This window comes from Pinus tabuliformis, chromosome Q (assembly GCF_031772625.1).
Source record: "Pinus tabuliformis cultivar Carrire ecotype Pingquan chromosome Q, CPIR1, whole genome shotgun sequence".
NCBI lineage: Eukaryota > Viridiplantae > Streptophyta > Pinopsida > Pinales > Pinaceae > Pinus > Pinus tabuliformis.
Genome location: NC_142296.1, coordinates 2,049,267 through 2,062,882, shown reverse-complemented (window position 1 = coordinate 2,062,882; position 13,616 = coordinate 2,049,267). Strand labels below are relative to the sequence as shown.

At 37.8% G+C, this 13,616-nt stretch overlaps 1 protein-coding gene and 1 long non-coding RNA gene across 2 annotated transcripts; both read right to left on the bottom strand.

Annotated features, from left to right (window-relative positions):
* Nucleotides 1-2,119: 2,119 nt before the first annotated feature.
* Nucleotides 2,120-3,115, bottom strand: LOC149217969 (uncharacterized). The gene is made up of 2 exons (XR_016248600.1): nucleotides 3,051-3,115; nucleotides 2,120-2,583 (listed from the first exon to the last, which is right to left on the bottom strand). It is a non-coding gene; the product is annotated as an uncharacterized LOC149217969 (long non-coding RNA).
* A 6,301-nt stretch (nucleotides 3,116-9,416) lies between these two features.
* On the bottom strand, nucleotides 9,417-12,654 carry LOC149217968 ((-)-alpha-pinene synthase 1, chloroplastic-like). Its single transcript, XM_089382325.1, has 9 exons — nucleotides 12,345-12,654; nucleotides 12,058-12,251; nucleotides 11,787-11,899; nucleotides 11,419-11,597; nucleotides 11,224-11,321; nucleotides 10,392-10,490; nucleotides 10,076-10,291; nucleotides 9,846-9,984; nucleotides 9,417-9,744 (listed from the first exon to the last, which is right to left on the bottom strand). Exons 1-9 carry the CDS (start codon nucleotides 12,606-12,608, stop codon nucleotides 9,514-9,516), a joined length of 1,533 nt encoding a protein of 510 aa, XP_089238451.1. The 5' UTR covers nucleotides 12,609-12,654; the 3' UTR covers nucleotides 9,417-9,513.
* Between the last annotated feature and the right edge of the window lie 962 nt (nucleotides 12,655-13,616).

The following is a 13,616-nucleotide window of genomic DNA, read 5'->3' as shown; positions in this document are numbered from 1 at the left end:
CCAAAAGCAATGCTGAAGGCAAGATTGACAGGCACAAAGCAAGACTTGTTGTGAAAGGCTACAAGCAGCAACAAGGCAAAGACTATGATGAAACCTTTGCACCAGTAGCAAGGATGGAAACAGTCAGAACAGTGTTGTCTATTGCAGCACAACACAAATGGAAGATTTATCAGATGGATGTTAAATCTGCATTCCTGAATGGAGTGTTAAAAGAAGAGGTTTACGTTGAACAACCTCCAGGCTATGAAGTTGAAGGCCAAGAGCATAAAGTCTGTAAATTGAAGAAGGCTCTTTATGGGCTGAAGCAAGCTCCAAGAGCATGGTACAGCAGAATAGATGCTTACCTGATTGAGAATGGGTTTGACAAGTGTGATGGTGAACCCACACTCTACATAAAGGATAATGACGGTAAGATTATTATTGTTGTTTTATATGTAGATGATTTGATTTTTACAAGCAATGATGCTTCTCTCATTGCTGATTTTAAAGCAGTCATGAAGAGTGAATTTGAAATGACTGACTTGGGCTTCTTAAGATATTTTCTTGGAATTGAAGTAGACCAAAGTGAAAATGGCGTTTTCATTTCTCAAGATAAATATGTAGAAGCGGTGTTAAAGAGATTTAACATGCAGAACAGCAAGGCAGCTGTGACTCCAACTGTAGTGGGGTTGAAATTGACCAAAGAAGACAGCAGCAAGGATTTTGATCCAAAATTGTACAAGAGCATAGTTGGCAGCCTTATGTACTTGACTGCAACTAGGCCGGACATTATGCACGCTGTGAGTTTAATCTCTAGATTTATGGAAAGACCGAAAGAGACTCATTGGCAGGCAGCCAAGAGGATTCTAAGGTATGTGAATGGAACGAAGGGGTATGGTATTTTATACTCCTCTTCTAAAAGTTTCATGTTGACAGGTTACACTGACAGTGATTGGGCTGGAAGTGTTGATGATAGGAAAAGCACATCGGGATATGTGTTTCATATGGGATCGGGAGCCATCTCATGGGCTTCCAAGAAGCAACCAGTTGTGGCTTTGTCGACAGTAGAGGCAGAGTATGTGGCAGCAACAGCAGCAGCATGCCAAGTAGTGTGGCTGAGAAGAGTTCTCAAAGACTTGTGTCATGAACAAGGAAATGGCACAACCGTTTACTGCGACAATAGCTCAGCAATAGCATTGTCAAAAAATTCTGTTTTTCATAAAAGGACAAAACACATAGACACCAAATTTCACTTCATACGTGAATTAGTTAACAATGGTGAAATTGTTCTACAGCACTGCAGTACAGAAGAACAGCTAGCTGATATCTTGACAAAACCATTGGCAAAGAAAAGCTTTGATCATTTCAGGAAATGCCTGGGTATGCAAAACAAACACAATAGTTAAAATTAAGGGGGAGTGTTGGAACGATAATTTTATACTGCCGCGAGCTGAACAGTGATGGACTTTCCGTGCGATGCGATGTGATCGCATATCGTACTTCCCCTCATCACCCTTCGTTGCATGTCTCTATTTTCTGCGATGCGATATTTGCGATATGATCGCAGATCGCATGATCGCAAATCGCATGATTTAAAGGTGATAGAGGCGGTGGAAAATCTTTTCTCCTTTTGCGATGCGATGGTGTGATAAGTCATGCATTAAATTTCCAGCAAGATATTTTAACGCGTGTAATAAATGATATTTACTAGGGTTGGTAAATGTAGGTGAAATCATAAATTTTACTATTTTTTTATTTCACGGAAGTAGGGAAAAGCAACACGTATTTTGAAGATATTTTGTGTTGTTCAATATAAAACAAATGCAAAGAGCAGAGACGTGTAGAGCGAGAGAGCATTAGCCAAGAAGTTTTTTTTTCTTGCAACGCACAGCAGTGCTGAAGATTTAATTTTCTGAGAATCAGGAACCGAAGTTCCTATTGTAAATCCCTCAGATGTTGAGGAAGACAAATTCTGTAACAGTTTTTATTATTGTTTTATAATAAAGATCCTGTAGAAAACTAGAGTGTTGTTCTCTGTGTTATTTTCTTTGTTATGTTTGAAATGAACAGAAATTTCCAACAATAATGACACAGTTTTATATAATCACCTGCATATCAATACTGTAAATCTGGGAGAAGGTTATGGGAAACAATAACCACTGAGATACATGCAGCTGTGTTAAAATTTACAACTTTTAACAGTAATATGATATCTTACCCACAACATAGCTTGAACAGTAAAATCATAGACCTAAGTTAGCTAACCTAAACAGAGTATCAACTTCTTGTAAATTCTAGATTTGGTTATAAAGGCACAGGTTCAAGGAGGGTTCTCATCACCAAACTCTTTGTTTCAACGCTGGAAACGCTGTAGCCATCTCGGTATTTGTTACCGTAATGGAAAGCTCTGGTAATGTCAAAATTAATTTTCTTGGAAGAAATGGGCACACTGCTCTCGGGTTTGAGAAGCTCCCAATTTAATTCTTTAATTACGCCACTGATCATGACGTTGAGATGATTAAGAGCATCTTCCTCTGTTGCTCCAGGATTGTCTTTCATATAACAAGATATACACGAGGCTTCTTCTCCACGAGCCCTGTCCTCCTGTGATCACCATGCCCATACAATTACTACACAGTTTAAAACCAAAACAAAAATTAACTGTAGCGTTTAATAAAGATTTATGGTAATTGTTTTAAATTTTCTGGAAATTCATGGGCAGAAGAAGGGCGGAAAAAGGTTGGACTTTGGCTAATTTATCCTAAATATTAAAATAATTAAGTTTAATTTCAGCTTTATTTAATTTATCAAATTTCAAAATTTATTATTAAAATATATAACGACTATTTTATCTAGTAATATTTAACAACCACATTACTTAATAAAATCATTAAACAATTATTTTACCCTGTAATATTTAACAACCACATTACTTAATAATTTCACTTATCACTTTTAATCTAAAAATAATACCTACCAAATCATTAAACTTGATTCTGATCTATCAAATTTCAAAATATTCTCAAAATTAAATTTATGATCACATCAAAATACCACGTTACCTACGTTACCTGATAACATCGAGTATCACCTCATAATCGAAGTATGGCACCTGCCAAGTCATTGAGGTTGGATGTGTTGAAATCTAATTTCAACGCAGACCACCAGAAACCGTGAACCAAGCCAGAAACCGTTCACCGGATTTTCTCGGAGCGATTTGCCGACGAAGGAATAATCCGGGAAGGAGCTCCGATACAATTTGGAGCTGACACGTGGTTCAGCCCTGACGTAACGCAACGTCATTTTCTCGGAGGTTAACTTTCAGCACTTGTTGGTCTTCCGATATGGTTATCCACCGTCGGATCTGCTCCACTTTCCTCCGCCGTTGATCACCTGGAGCTGCATACGGACCCACATCAATTCAATGTTTTGCGTGGAGTAAAAGGTTTATGGTTGACCGCCGTAGGTAAAAGAATTTAATGGTGGTACGAAGATTTTGGTGAGGCTCGTTTTAATATGGGTATGGGCGTATATGCTCTTTAGTTAAGTTTTTTTTTAAATATGGGTATAGGCACAATTTATTATATGTTTTTTTTATATATATTTTTCATATACGGCATGTATTAAAGTTTAAAGTCGTATGTAATAAGTTTTATTTTATGAGTGTTGACTTTTATTAATGAATGTATATGGCACACGGGAGGAGAGATATATGTATATTCACAGCAGCGTAAAAGATGTATGGCGCAGTAAAAGGAAAAACACACAGCAGTGTGTAAAAAGACAAGAACCAGGTGATGTAATTTTTGGAGTTGTAAGAAAACCATGTGTGGTTTTTTGCACAGAAGTGCATAAAGAAAATGTTGCAGTGAATTTTGTAAGCCTGTGTAAATTTCTTTTCACAGCAGTAAACTTATGTAAATCTTTTTATTACAGCAGTAAGTTTTTTTTCACACCAGTGAATATAAAAAGGATTTTACAGTGGTAAATCTTTGCATCAGGTTTTAATGAATAGAATGTTCTTATGGTGGTGAAATACTCTGTCTCTCTGTGAATTTTTTTTTGTTGTCTGTGCACAAAAGATCCTGGAAGGGTAGAAACAGAGCATTGCCTCTGTGTGTTTGTTTATTTGGTTTTTGGTATTTTCCCCATCAAAATGCCCCAACAGTGGTATCAGAGTAGGCTTAGGCTCTTTGAAGGTGACAAAGAAGCTGAAGGGAGAAGGTTTGTAGCTGCAGCAAAACTTCTCAGGCAGACAGAAGACAGTCAACAAAAGATTCAGGTATTCCAAAAAGTTTTTTTTGTGTTGCTGAAGAAGCAGTGATTTGCTTTAAACACACAGTCAAGGATTTAGAGGCATAGATCAGAATACAAGGAATGGCCAGCACAAGCACTGGTATGGGTTTGTTTAACACCCAGCTCCCACAGTTTAATGGGAAGAAGTATGACTACTGGGCAATAACCATGACAGCCCTGTTTGCCTCTCAAGACTTATGGGAAATAGTTGAGGAAGGTTTTGAAGAACCAGCAGATGAAACTGAGTTCAATGCACTAACTCAGGGAGAGAGAGATCAGCTGAAGAGCAATAGAAAGAAGGATTCGAAAGCCCGTATGTTGTTGTATCTAGCAGTAGACCAGAGTGTGTTTCCAAGGTTAGCAGCAGCTAAGACAGCAAATGAAGCATGGCAAACCCTCAAGACAGCCTATCAAGGCATGGAGAGAGTGAAGACAGCAAAGCTACAATTGCTGAGAAAGGATTTTGAGAACTTGAACATGAAGGAGTCAGACAACATTGACTCATTCTTCACTCATGTGATTGGTGTAATCACACAAATGAGAACTCATGGAGAAACCATTGAAGATAGAAGGATTGTGGAGAAAATATTGAGGGTCTTACCCTCAAAGTTTGATGCCATAGTCACCACCATCGAAGAGACAAAGGATCTCTCAAGTTATTCAGTTGATGAGCTACATGCATCACTGATAACACATGAGCAGAGGTTGAGTAGGAATGAAAACTCATCTCTTGAGCAAGCCTTCAAGACCCAGATGTCCTTTGGAAGAGGAAGAGGTCAAGGCAGAGGAAACAAGAGAGGAAGAGGCAGAAGCCAGAACAGAGGTGGAAGGAACAACCCATCAAATGCACAAGGAAGAGGCAGCAATCCAAATCAGAACCAAGGTCAAGGCAGCAGCCAACAAAGAGATCAGTATCAGGCTCAAGGACAGAGGTATGATAAATCTAATGTTCAATGCTATTATTGCAAAAAGTATGGACATTATGCTAGTGATTGTAGAAAGAAACAGCATGATATGAACAGTAGACAAAATGCAAATGTTACAAGAGAAAACAGCAGTCAAAACACTGTCTTGTTAGCTTGTAACATGGCTGAAACACATAGTGAGGACATATGGTTTTTAGACTCAGGTTGCAGCAACCATATGACAGGGAATATAGCCCTCTTTTCAGCCTTAAATCAGAATTTGAAATCAGAGGTCACACTAGGAACTGATAGTAAAGTGTCTGTTATGGGAAAAGGGGAGGTAAAAATATTTACAAAACAAGGAGAAAGGAAAACCATAGCAGATGTCTACTATGTCCCCGGAATGAGATGTAACCTATTGAGTGTTGGACAGCTTATCCAAAAGGGTTACAATGTTTACTTTGTAAATGATGTGTGCACCATCATGGACATACCACCCAGCAAAAGATGCATTGCTGAAGTAAAAATGACAAGGAACAGGATGTTCCCTCTCAGGATAAGGGCAGATTTGAAAAACAAAAATGAAATTGCAGCAGTCACCCAAGAGGCCTTTCAAAGCGTGCCAAAGGATGAGAACTGGTTATGGCACTTGAGATTCGGGCATCTAAATTTTGGAGGTCTGAATTTGTTGAGCAGAAAAGGAATGGTAAAAGGATTACCATTGATAGAGAAACCGGACAGCCTATGTGAAGGCTGCATTTTGGGAAAACAACACAGAGAAAGTTTTCCATCAGGGAAGAGCATAAGGGCAAAGGCACCCTTAGAGATCATCCACTCAGATTTATGTGGACCAATGCAAGCTCCATCATTAGCTGGCAGCCTATATTTCTTAACATTCATTGATGACTGTACAAGAAAGACTTGGATATATTTCCTTAAAAACAAAAGTGAAGTGTTTGAGAAATTCCAAAACTTCAAGGCATTTGTTGAAAACCAAAGCGGGCTGCATATAAAAGTTTTGAGAACTGATAGAGGAGGTGAGTATATCTCCGAGGAATTCCTAAGATTTTGTAGAGAAAATGGAATTCACAAACAGTTTACAGCAAGGTACACTCCGCAGCAAAATGGAGTTGCTGAAAGGAAGAACAGGACCATCATGGATATGGCGAGGAGCATGTTGAAGGCAAAGCATTTGCTAAATGATTATTGGGCTGAAGCTGTAAATTGTGCAGTGTATATTTTGAACAGGTGTCCTACAAAAGCAGTGATGAACAAAGTGCTGGAAGAGGCATGGAGTGGGAGAAAGCAAGGAGTCACCCACATGAGAGTTTTTGGGTGTGTGGCCTATGCACACATACCAGATCAGCTAAGGAGGAAGTTGGACAGCAAAGGGGAGAAATGCATCTTCATTGGATACAGTGATGAATCCAAAGCCTACAGGCTGTACATTCCATCTACCAAGAAGTTCTTTGTCAGCAGGGATGTTCAATTCATTGAGGAAGAAGCTTGGGATGGAAGCATAGAGAAAACAGTGAATGTCAAGAACTGTTTGTCTCATGATGAAGATGAAGAGGAGGTGGCTGAAATACATCCCCAAACAGCAGCGCCAACACAAGGACAGCAAGGGACACCATTGAGGATCAATGAGAGTGCTTCTCCAAGCACACCACAAGGAGGAAATTCAAGTGCATCTTCAAGCACTTGCACACCAAGTGAACGAGGTAAGAAGTTTAGAAATCTAAGTGAAATTTATGAAGAAGGAATGAATTCCTTATTTGCCTTGTATTGTCATGTTGATGATCCTATTCATTTTGAAGAAGCTATTAAAGATAGGAAATGGATAGAAGCTATGGATGAAGAAATGAATGCCATAGAGAGAAACAAAACATGGGATTTGGTTGAGTTACCAAAAGGCAAAGAAGTCATTGGTGTGAAATGGGTCTACAAGACCAAGAGCAATGCTGAAGGCAAGATTGAAAGGCATAAAGCAAGGCTGGTTGTCAAGGGGTACAAGCAGCAGTATGGGAGAGATTATGAGGAGACTTTCGCCCCGGTTGCAAGAATGGAAACCGTGAGAGCAGTGCTGTCCATAGCAGCTCAAAACAAATGGAAAGTCTACCAAATGGACGTGAAGTCAGCATTCCTAAATGGAGTGTTAATGGAAGAGGTTTATGTGGAACAGCCTCTCGGGTATGAGAAGAAAGGTGAAGAGCACAAAGTGTGCAAATTGAAGAAAGCTCTTTATGGGCTGAAGCAAGCGCCAAGAGCATGGTACAGCAGGATAGATTCATATCTATTGGATAATGAATTTGACAAATGTGAAGGAGAACCCACAGTCTACATCAAGGAAAAGGATGGTAAAATTTTAATTGTTGTTTTGTATGTTGATGATGTGATTTTCACAGGTAATGATGATCAGCTCATTAAGAATTTTAAATCGGTCATGAAGGATGAATTTGAAATGACTGACATGGGTTTCTTGAGATACTTCTTAGGCATAGAAGTAGATCAAAATGAAAAAGGAATTTTTATATCTCAAGCAAGATATGTAAATCAAATTTTGAGCAGATTTAAGATGGAAGAATGCAAGGCAGCAATCACTCCCACAGTGATGGGATTAAAGCTCAGCAGAGAGGACAGCAGCAAGGATTTTGATCCTAGTTTGTATAAAAGCATTGTGGGCAGCCTTATGTATTTAACAGCAACTAGGCCTGATTTAATGTATGCTGTTAGTTTAATTTCCAGGTTCATGGAGAGGCCAAAGGAGGCACATTGGCAGGCAGCAAAGAGAATTTTGAGGTATGTCAAAGGCACCAAAATGTTTGGAATTTTATATCATGCCTCAGAACATTCAGATTTGATTGGATACACTGACAGTGATTGGGCTGGAAGTGTAGATGATCGGAAGAGCACTTCCGGTTATGTTTTTAATATGGGTTCAGGAGCCATTTCATGGGCTTCTAAGAAGCAGTCCATTGTAGCATTGTCTACAGCAGAGGCTGAATATGTGGCAGCTACAGCAGCAGCATGTCAAGCAGTGTGGATGAGAAGAATGTTGAGAAGCTTAGGCCAAGAGCAGGCAAAAGCGACAGTGATTTTTTGTGACAATAGCTCAGCTATTGCATTGTCAAAGAATTCAGTGTTTCATAAGAGAACGAAACACATTGATACCAGGTTTCACTACATCAGAGAATTGGTGAACAATGGAGAAATTGTCCTAGAACATTGCAGGACTCAAGAACAGGTAGCAGACATCTTGACAAAGCCATTGGATCAGAAAAGCTTTGAATTTTTGAGAAAGTGTCTGGGTATGACTGAATGCCCAGCTGTTGAAATTAAAGGGGAGTGTTGAAATCTAATTTCAACGCAGACCACCAGAAACCGTGAACCAAGCCAGAAACCGTTCACCGGATTTTCTCGGAGCGATTTGCCGACGAAGGAATAATCCGGGAAGGAGCTCCGATACAATTTGGAGCTGACACGTGGTTCAGCCCTGACGTAACGCAACGTCATTTTCTCGGAGGTTAACTTTCAGCACTTGTTGGTCTTCCGATATGGTTATCCACCGTCGGATCTGCTCCACTTTCCTCCGCCGTTGATCACCTGGAGCTGCATATGGACCCACATCAATTCAATGTTTTGCGTGGAGTAAAAGGTTTATGGTTGATCGCCGTAGGTAAAAGAATTTAATGGTGGTACGAAGATTTTGGTGAGGCTCGTTTTAATATGGGTATGGGCGTATATGCTCTTTAGTTAAGTTTTTTTTTAAATATGGGTATGGGCACAATTTATTATATGTTTTTTATATATATTTTTCATATACGGCATGTATTAAAGTTTAAAGTCGTATGTAATAAGTTTTATTTTATGAGTGTTGACTTTTATTAATGAATGTATATGGCACACGGGAGGAGAGATATATGTATATTCACAGCAGCGTAAAAGATGTATGGCGCAGTAAAAGGAAAAACACACAGCAGTGTGTAAAAAGACAAGAACCAGGTGATGTAATTTTTGGAGTTGTAAGAAAACCATGTGTGGTTTTTTGCACAGAAGTGCATAAAGAAAATGTTGCAGTGAATTTTGTAAGCTTGTGTAAATTTCTTTTCACAGCAGTAAACTTATGTAAATCTTTTTATTACAGCAGTAAGTTGTTTTTCACACCAGTGAATATAAAAAGGATTTTACAGTGGTAAATCTTTGCATCAGGTTTTAATGAATAGAATGTTCTTATGGTGGTGAAATACTCTGTCTCTTTGTGAATTTTTTTTTGTTGTCTGTGCACCAAAGATCCTGGAAGGGTAGAAACAGAGCATTGCCTATTTGTGTTTGTTTATTTGGTTTTTGGTATTTTCCCCATCAAAATGCCCCAACAGGATGGAAAGTCAACTTCCTTGAGGATGTGAGGAGGAAAGGGGATGTCCATAGTCAGCATGGGTTGCAATGCCGCTACGCGATGACCAGAGCTAACTTTCGCGTTCTCCAAGTATCCCTCGAACGTTGGCAGATAACCAGTGGCGATCCACTTTGCTTCTTGCACATACGAATCAAGAAAATCCTCCCACTGCACACACGCAAATTCAGTAATAACTACCGACTGAAATACGAGGGCGATCCATAAAGAAATGTTTGTTTCGGGTCGGAAATAAATGTATTCGGCCATACAGCCTGTCGAGCATAGTTGAGAGTGTCTCGGCCTTGAGCCTTCTGTGCCTCCGCAGACATTTCATTTACGGTGTTGTAAACCATCATGTAAATTCCTTTCATATATTGTGGAAGGCAATCTGTGGCGGACGGATCCCATCTGGTCATTATACACACAAATATTGGTCAAGTGGGTGAATGCAGAAGCAATCAAATATTCTTCTAAAATTCTTTGGATTCATCATCACCACCTCTTAATTGCGGCTGTGAAAAGTTTGACCTCATCAATGGTTCCGAAGAGGTCGTACATATCGTCGAGAACAGTGATAATATGACACGTTTTCGCAAAGCCGAGTCTGAATCCAGAATGTTGGGGTTCAAACGCGATGCAGGAAGCCAAAGTGTAGTATTCCACGTGGCGATGTCGAGTGAAGGTAATCTGAGGTGAACCTGAATCATTCCACCATCTACACATGCAAATTTCACGGATTTTACTTTATTGGACTACTAAAACCATTTCTTCTTTTCCATTGTAAGGAAGATATTCATCCACACATTTCGCATCACCTCAAGAGGGACTCTAACTCTGTCTTCTGCATGGATTGAAAGATGTTGAACTCCAGTTTCGCAAGTTCTAAGAGTTTCTCCGTCTTCCTATTTGACTCCCTGAACATCCACACTGAATTGTTAAAAACCCAAAGCCAAAAGAAGAAAATGTTTTACAAGTTTGTTTTACATATTAAGGATCACAGGAATCCTATCTCTAGTCTTTTAATTTTTAATCTCCTTTTTATTTATATATCTTCTCAATTACATATTCAAACAGATATATTGAACATCAATATTAAAATAAATAACATCAATATTAAAATATTTATTTATTTTATTTTCATTAAAAAAAAATATGAATGAAAATCGTCTTTATCATATTTTAAAATAAGATGTATCAAAAAGATGTTATAAGGTTATGTTATGTAAATATTTTTGTTGGATTAAATTTGATAACAATAAAAATAATAATAAAATACAATTAAAAAATAAAAATAATATTAATTATTAAAAATTTTGAACTAACTTTGATCTATTTTAATCTTGAAAGTCAAATATTTTACAGTAAACCTATTTTAAAGTAAAAAGAGATTTAATCCATTTCAATCCCAATTTTGATCCTCTAAATTCTTGATAAATCGAAAATTAAAATTAAAATAAATCTAAAATAATAATATAAAAGTGATACAAAACAAATAAATTTTTTATTTTTATAATATAGTAATAAATAGAAAAAGCAAAAAAATTCTTTTATAATTTTTTAAAACTTGATCCTAATGAAACCATACTTTGAACAAAATAAAATAATAAAAAATTTATAAAACATTATCAAACAATCAACTACCCATACATATTATTCTCAGTGTCCTGTCCGAAGACGTCGATGTAATCCCTTGCTTCGAATCGCGGCAAATTTGTGTGCCAACCATGTTCCAAAACGTACCCTATCTGCAAATTGAAACAGTAAAAGATATAACGAAACAAACAACAGTGGTCTCATGTGTGAATGAATGAGCAGGCATATAATATTAATAATAGTGATCACCTCTCGTGAAAGACTGCAGTCCGGAATCTTTTGCAAAGTTTCCTCTTCCATAACTTTCTCACCGGGAAAGGCAATGAGGGAAGCCCGATATAAATTGACCATGCTTCTTATCTCTTCCTCTGTCTCACTGGGACATGATACAAACTGCCCAATTTGGTTTCTGAAATGTTTCAAAACCTCTGAAATAAAAATAAAATAAAATTAGTTATGGACGTTCAATAAAAAGTGAATGATTATTAATGTTCACTAAGATAAACCATTACTTGAAATTAATCCGTAAAAACAATGATTTATCGAAACTATTTTCCAAAAACGTTAAAATTAATGTTACAAGATCACAATATTTCCAATGCGACGTGAGTAAATACCTGCAGAAACAGGGTATCCGTGTAATCGAAGAGTTCGAAAGCCCAAGGCAGTTGAATTGAGATCAGTAATAATACAATTTGTCCCACATCCAATGCCTTTTTCGCTCCAGTAACTGCACTCCAAACATCATGTTCAGTTCAGTGCAGTGCAGTACAGTATGTTCAGTTTAGTAACGGGCAATACAGTGTTATTTTGAAAATCTCTAACACCATTAATATAATTTACTAGCTTTAAAAAATAAATAAATAAATAAAGTTTACAGTGAATGACCTGTAAACATAATCAAGCGCTGATTTGATCTCATTTTTGAAATGCCTATCGATCCCCAAACGTTCAACGTTATCGACCATCCAAAGGCGTTGAATGATCAGATCATTGAATTCTCCATCTTCCAATGACATCGAACTGAATATGTTCCTTACTTCATCAATCAGTCTCTCAGCACGTTCACGGTAAACGAGTTCCTAAGCATATGTAAATCGGAGGAGATTATTGTATGTATTCTAATTAAGGATCAAAATATTATGCACAAGTAGCAGAGATATAAAGCGAATTACCCCATAAGGCGTTGACATAAACTGTATGACATCATCGTTCCAGAGGTTGGAATGATAACGGCCCGTGCGTCTTTGTATATCATCATCAGATGCAAGTACGGTACTCAGACTCATGGACGGCCTGGCAAATTTCCATCGCCTCGGCATTCCAAGAATCCGGATTGTTTTGCAGAAAGGCTTAAGCTTATGAGTAGAACTACGCAAGGCTTTGTGCAGGGACACACACGATTTGGAAGCCGACGGTAAGACAGATATTAAATCCATTGCTGCTACCCCTATGGACAAATGAAATTTTACGAATCAAAATCTATACGGTGGAGCTCTTCACTAACGTTCAGTTTATATAGAGGTTTTACGCCCACGCAGGATACTCTATTTTTGTTGGTTTCTCCAACATGTTCACTGTGATGCCTTACGTAATCTGCTCACCCAACATCTACTTTAAAAACGTGTTCCTTATCCATTGAATGGTTGAAAAAATTAATTGCCAATTTCCCTTTCAAGCATGTACCCGGTGAAACATGCGGTGTTCCTTATCCATTGAATGGTTGAAAAAATTAATTGCCAATTTCCCTTTCAAGCATGTACCCGGTGAAACATGTGGTGTTCCTTATCCATTGAATAGTTGAAAAAATTAATTGCCAATTTCCCTTTCAAGCATGTACCCGGTGAAACATGCGGTTTTACGCCCACGCAGGATACTCCATTATGTTCACTGTGATACCTTACCTCATCTGCGCACCCAACATCTACTTTACAAATGTGTTCCTTATCCATTGAATTGTTGCAAAAATTAATCGCCAATTCCCCTTTCAAGAATGCACCATACCTTCTTTCTTCAATCACTATATAGTTGACATTGAAATATTTTAAGTCACTTTTTTCTTTGTATTGGGTATTTTAGATGCAAAATACCAAAAACAGACATTCAAACACACAGAGGCAATGCTCTGTTTTTACTTTGCTCCAGGATCTTTTATGCAGGAAGACTTAAAAAAAAATTTCACTCAGAGACAGAGTATTTCAACATCATAAAAGATTTCTGAGAAATTACTGGTTTACTGCTGTAAATCCCTTTTTACATTCACTGCAGTGAAAACATATTACTTACTGGTGTAAAACCTTCATTCACATTTACTGGTGTGAAACTATTTTTACATACTGCTGTAAAAACAAAATTTACACAAACTTACAAATGCGCTCCACCATTTTCTTTATGCACTTGCAAAACCACACATGGTTTTCCTTCACCTCTGTTTTTCAAAAATGCAA

Excerpts from the sequence above, each read along its gene's own strand:
- LOC149217968 (XM_089382325.1), bottom strand. The coding sequence starts at position 12,608 with ATGGATTTAATATCTGTCTTACCGTCGGCTTCCAAATCGTGTGTGTCC. Across the intron at positions 9,985-10,075 it reads TTCACAGCCGCAATTAAGAG|ATGGGATCCGTCCGCCACAG; the intron begins GTGGTGATGATG and ends TATAATGACCAG. Across the intron at positions 9,745-9,845 it reads TCAACTATGCTCGACAGGCT|TGGGAGGATTTTCTTGATTC; the intron begins GTATGGCCGAAT and ends GCGTGTGTGCAG.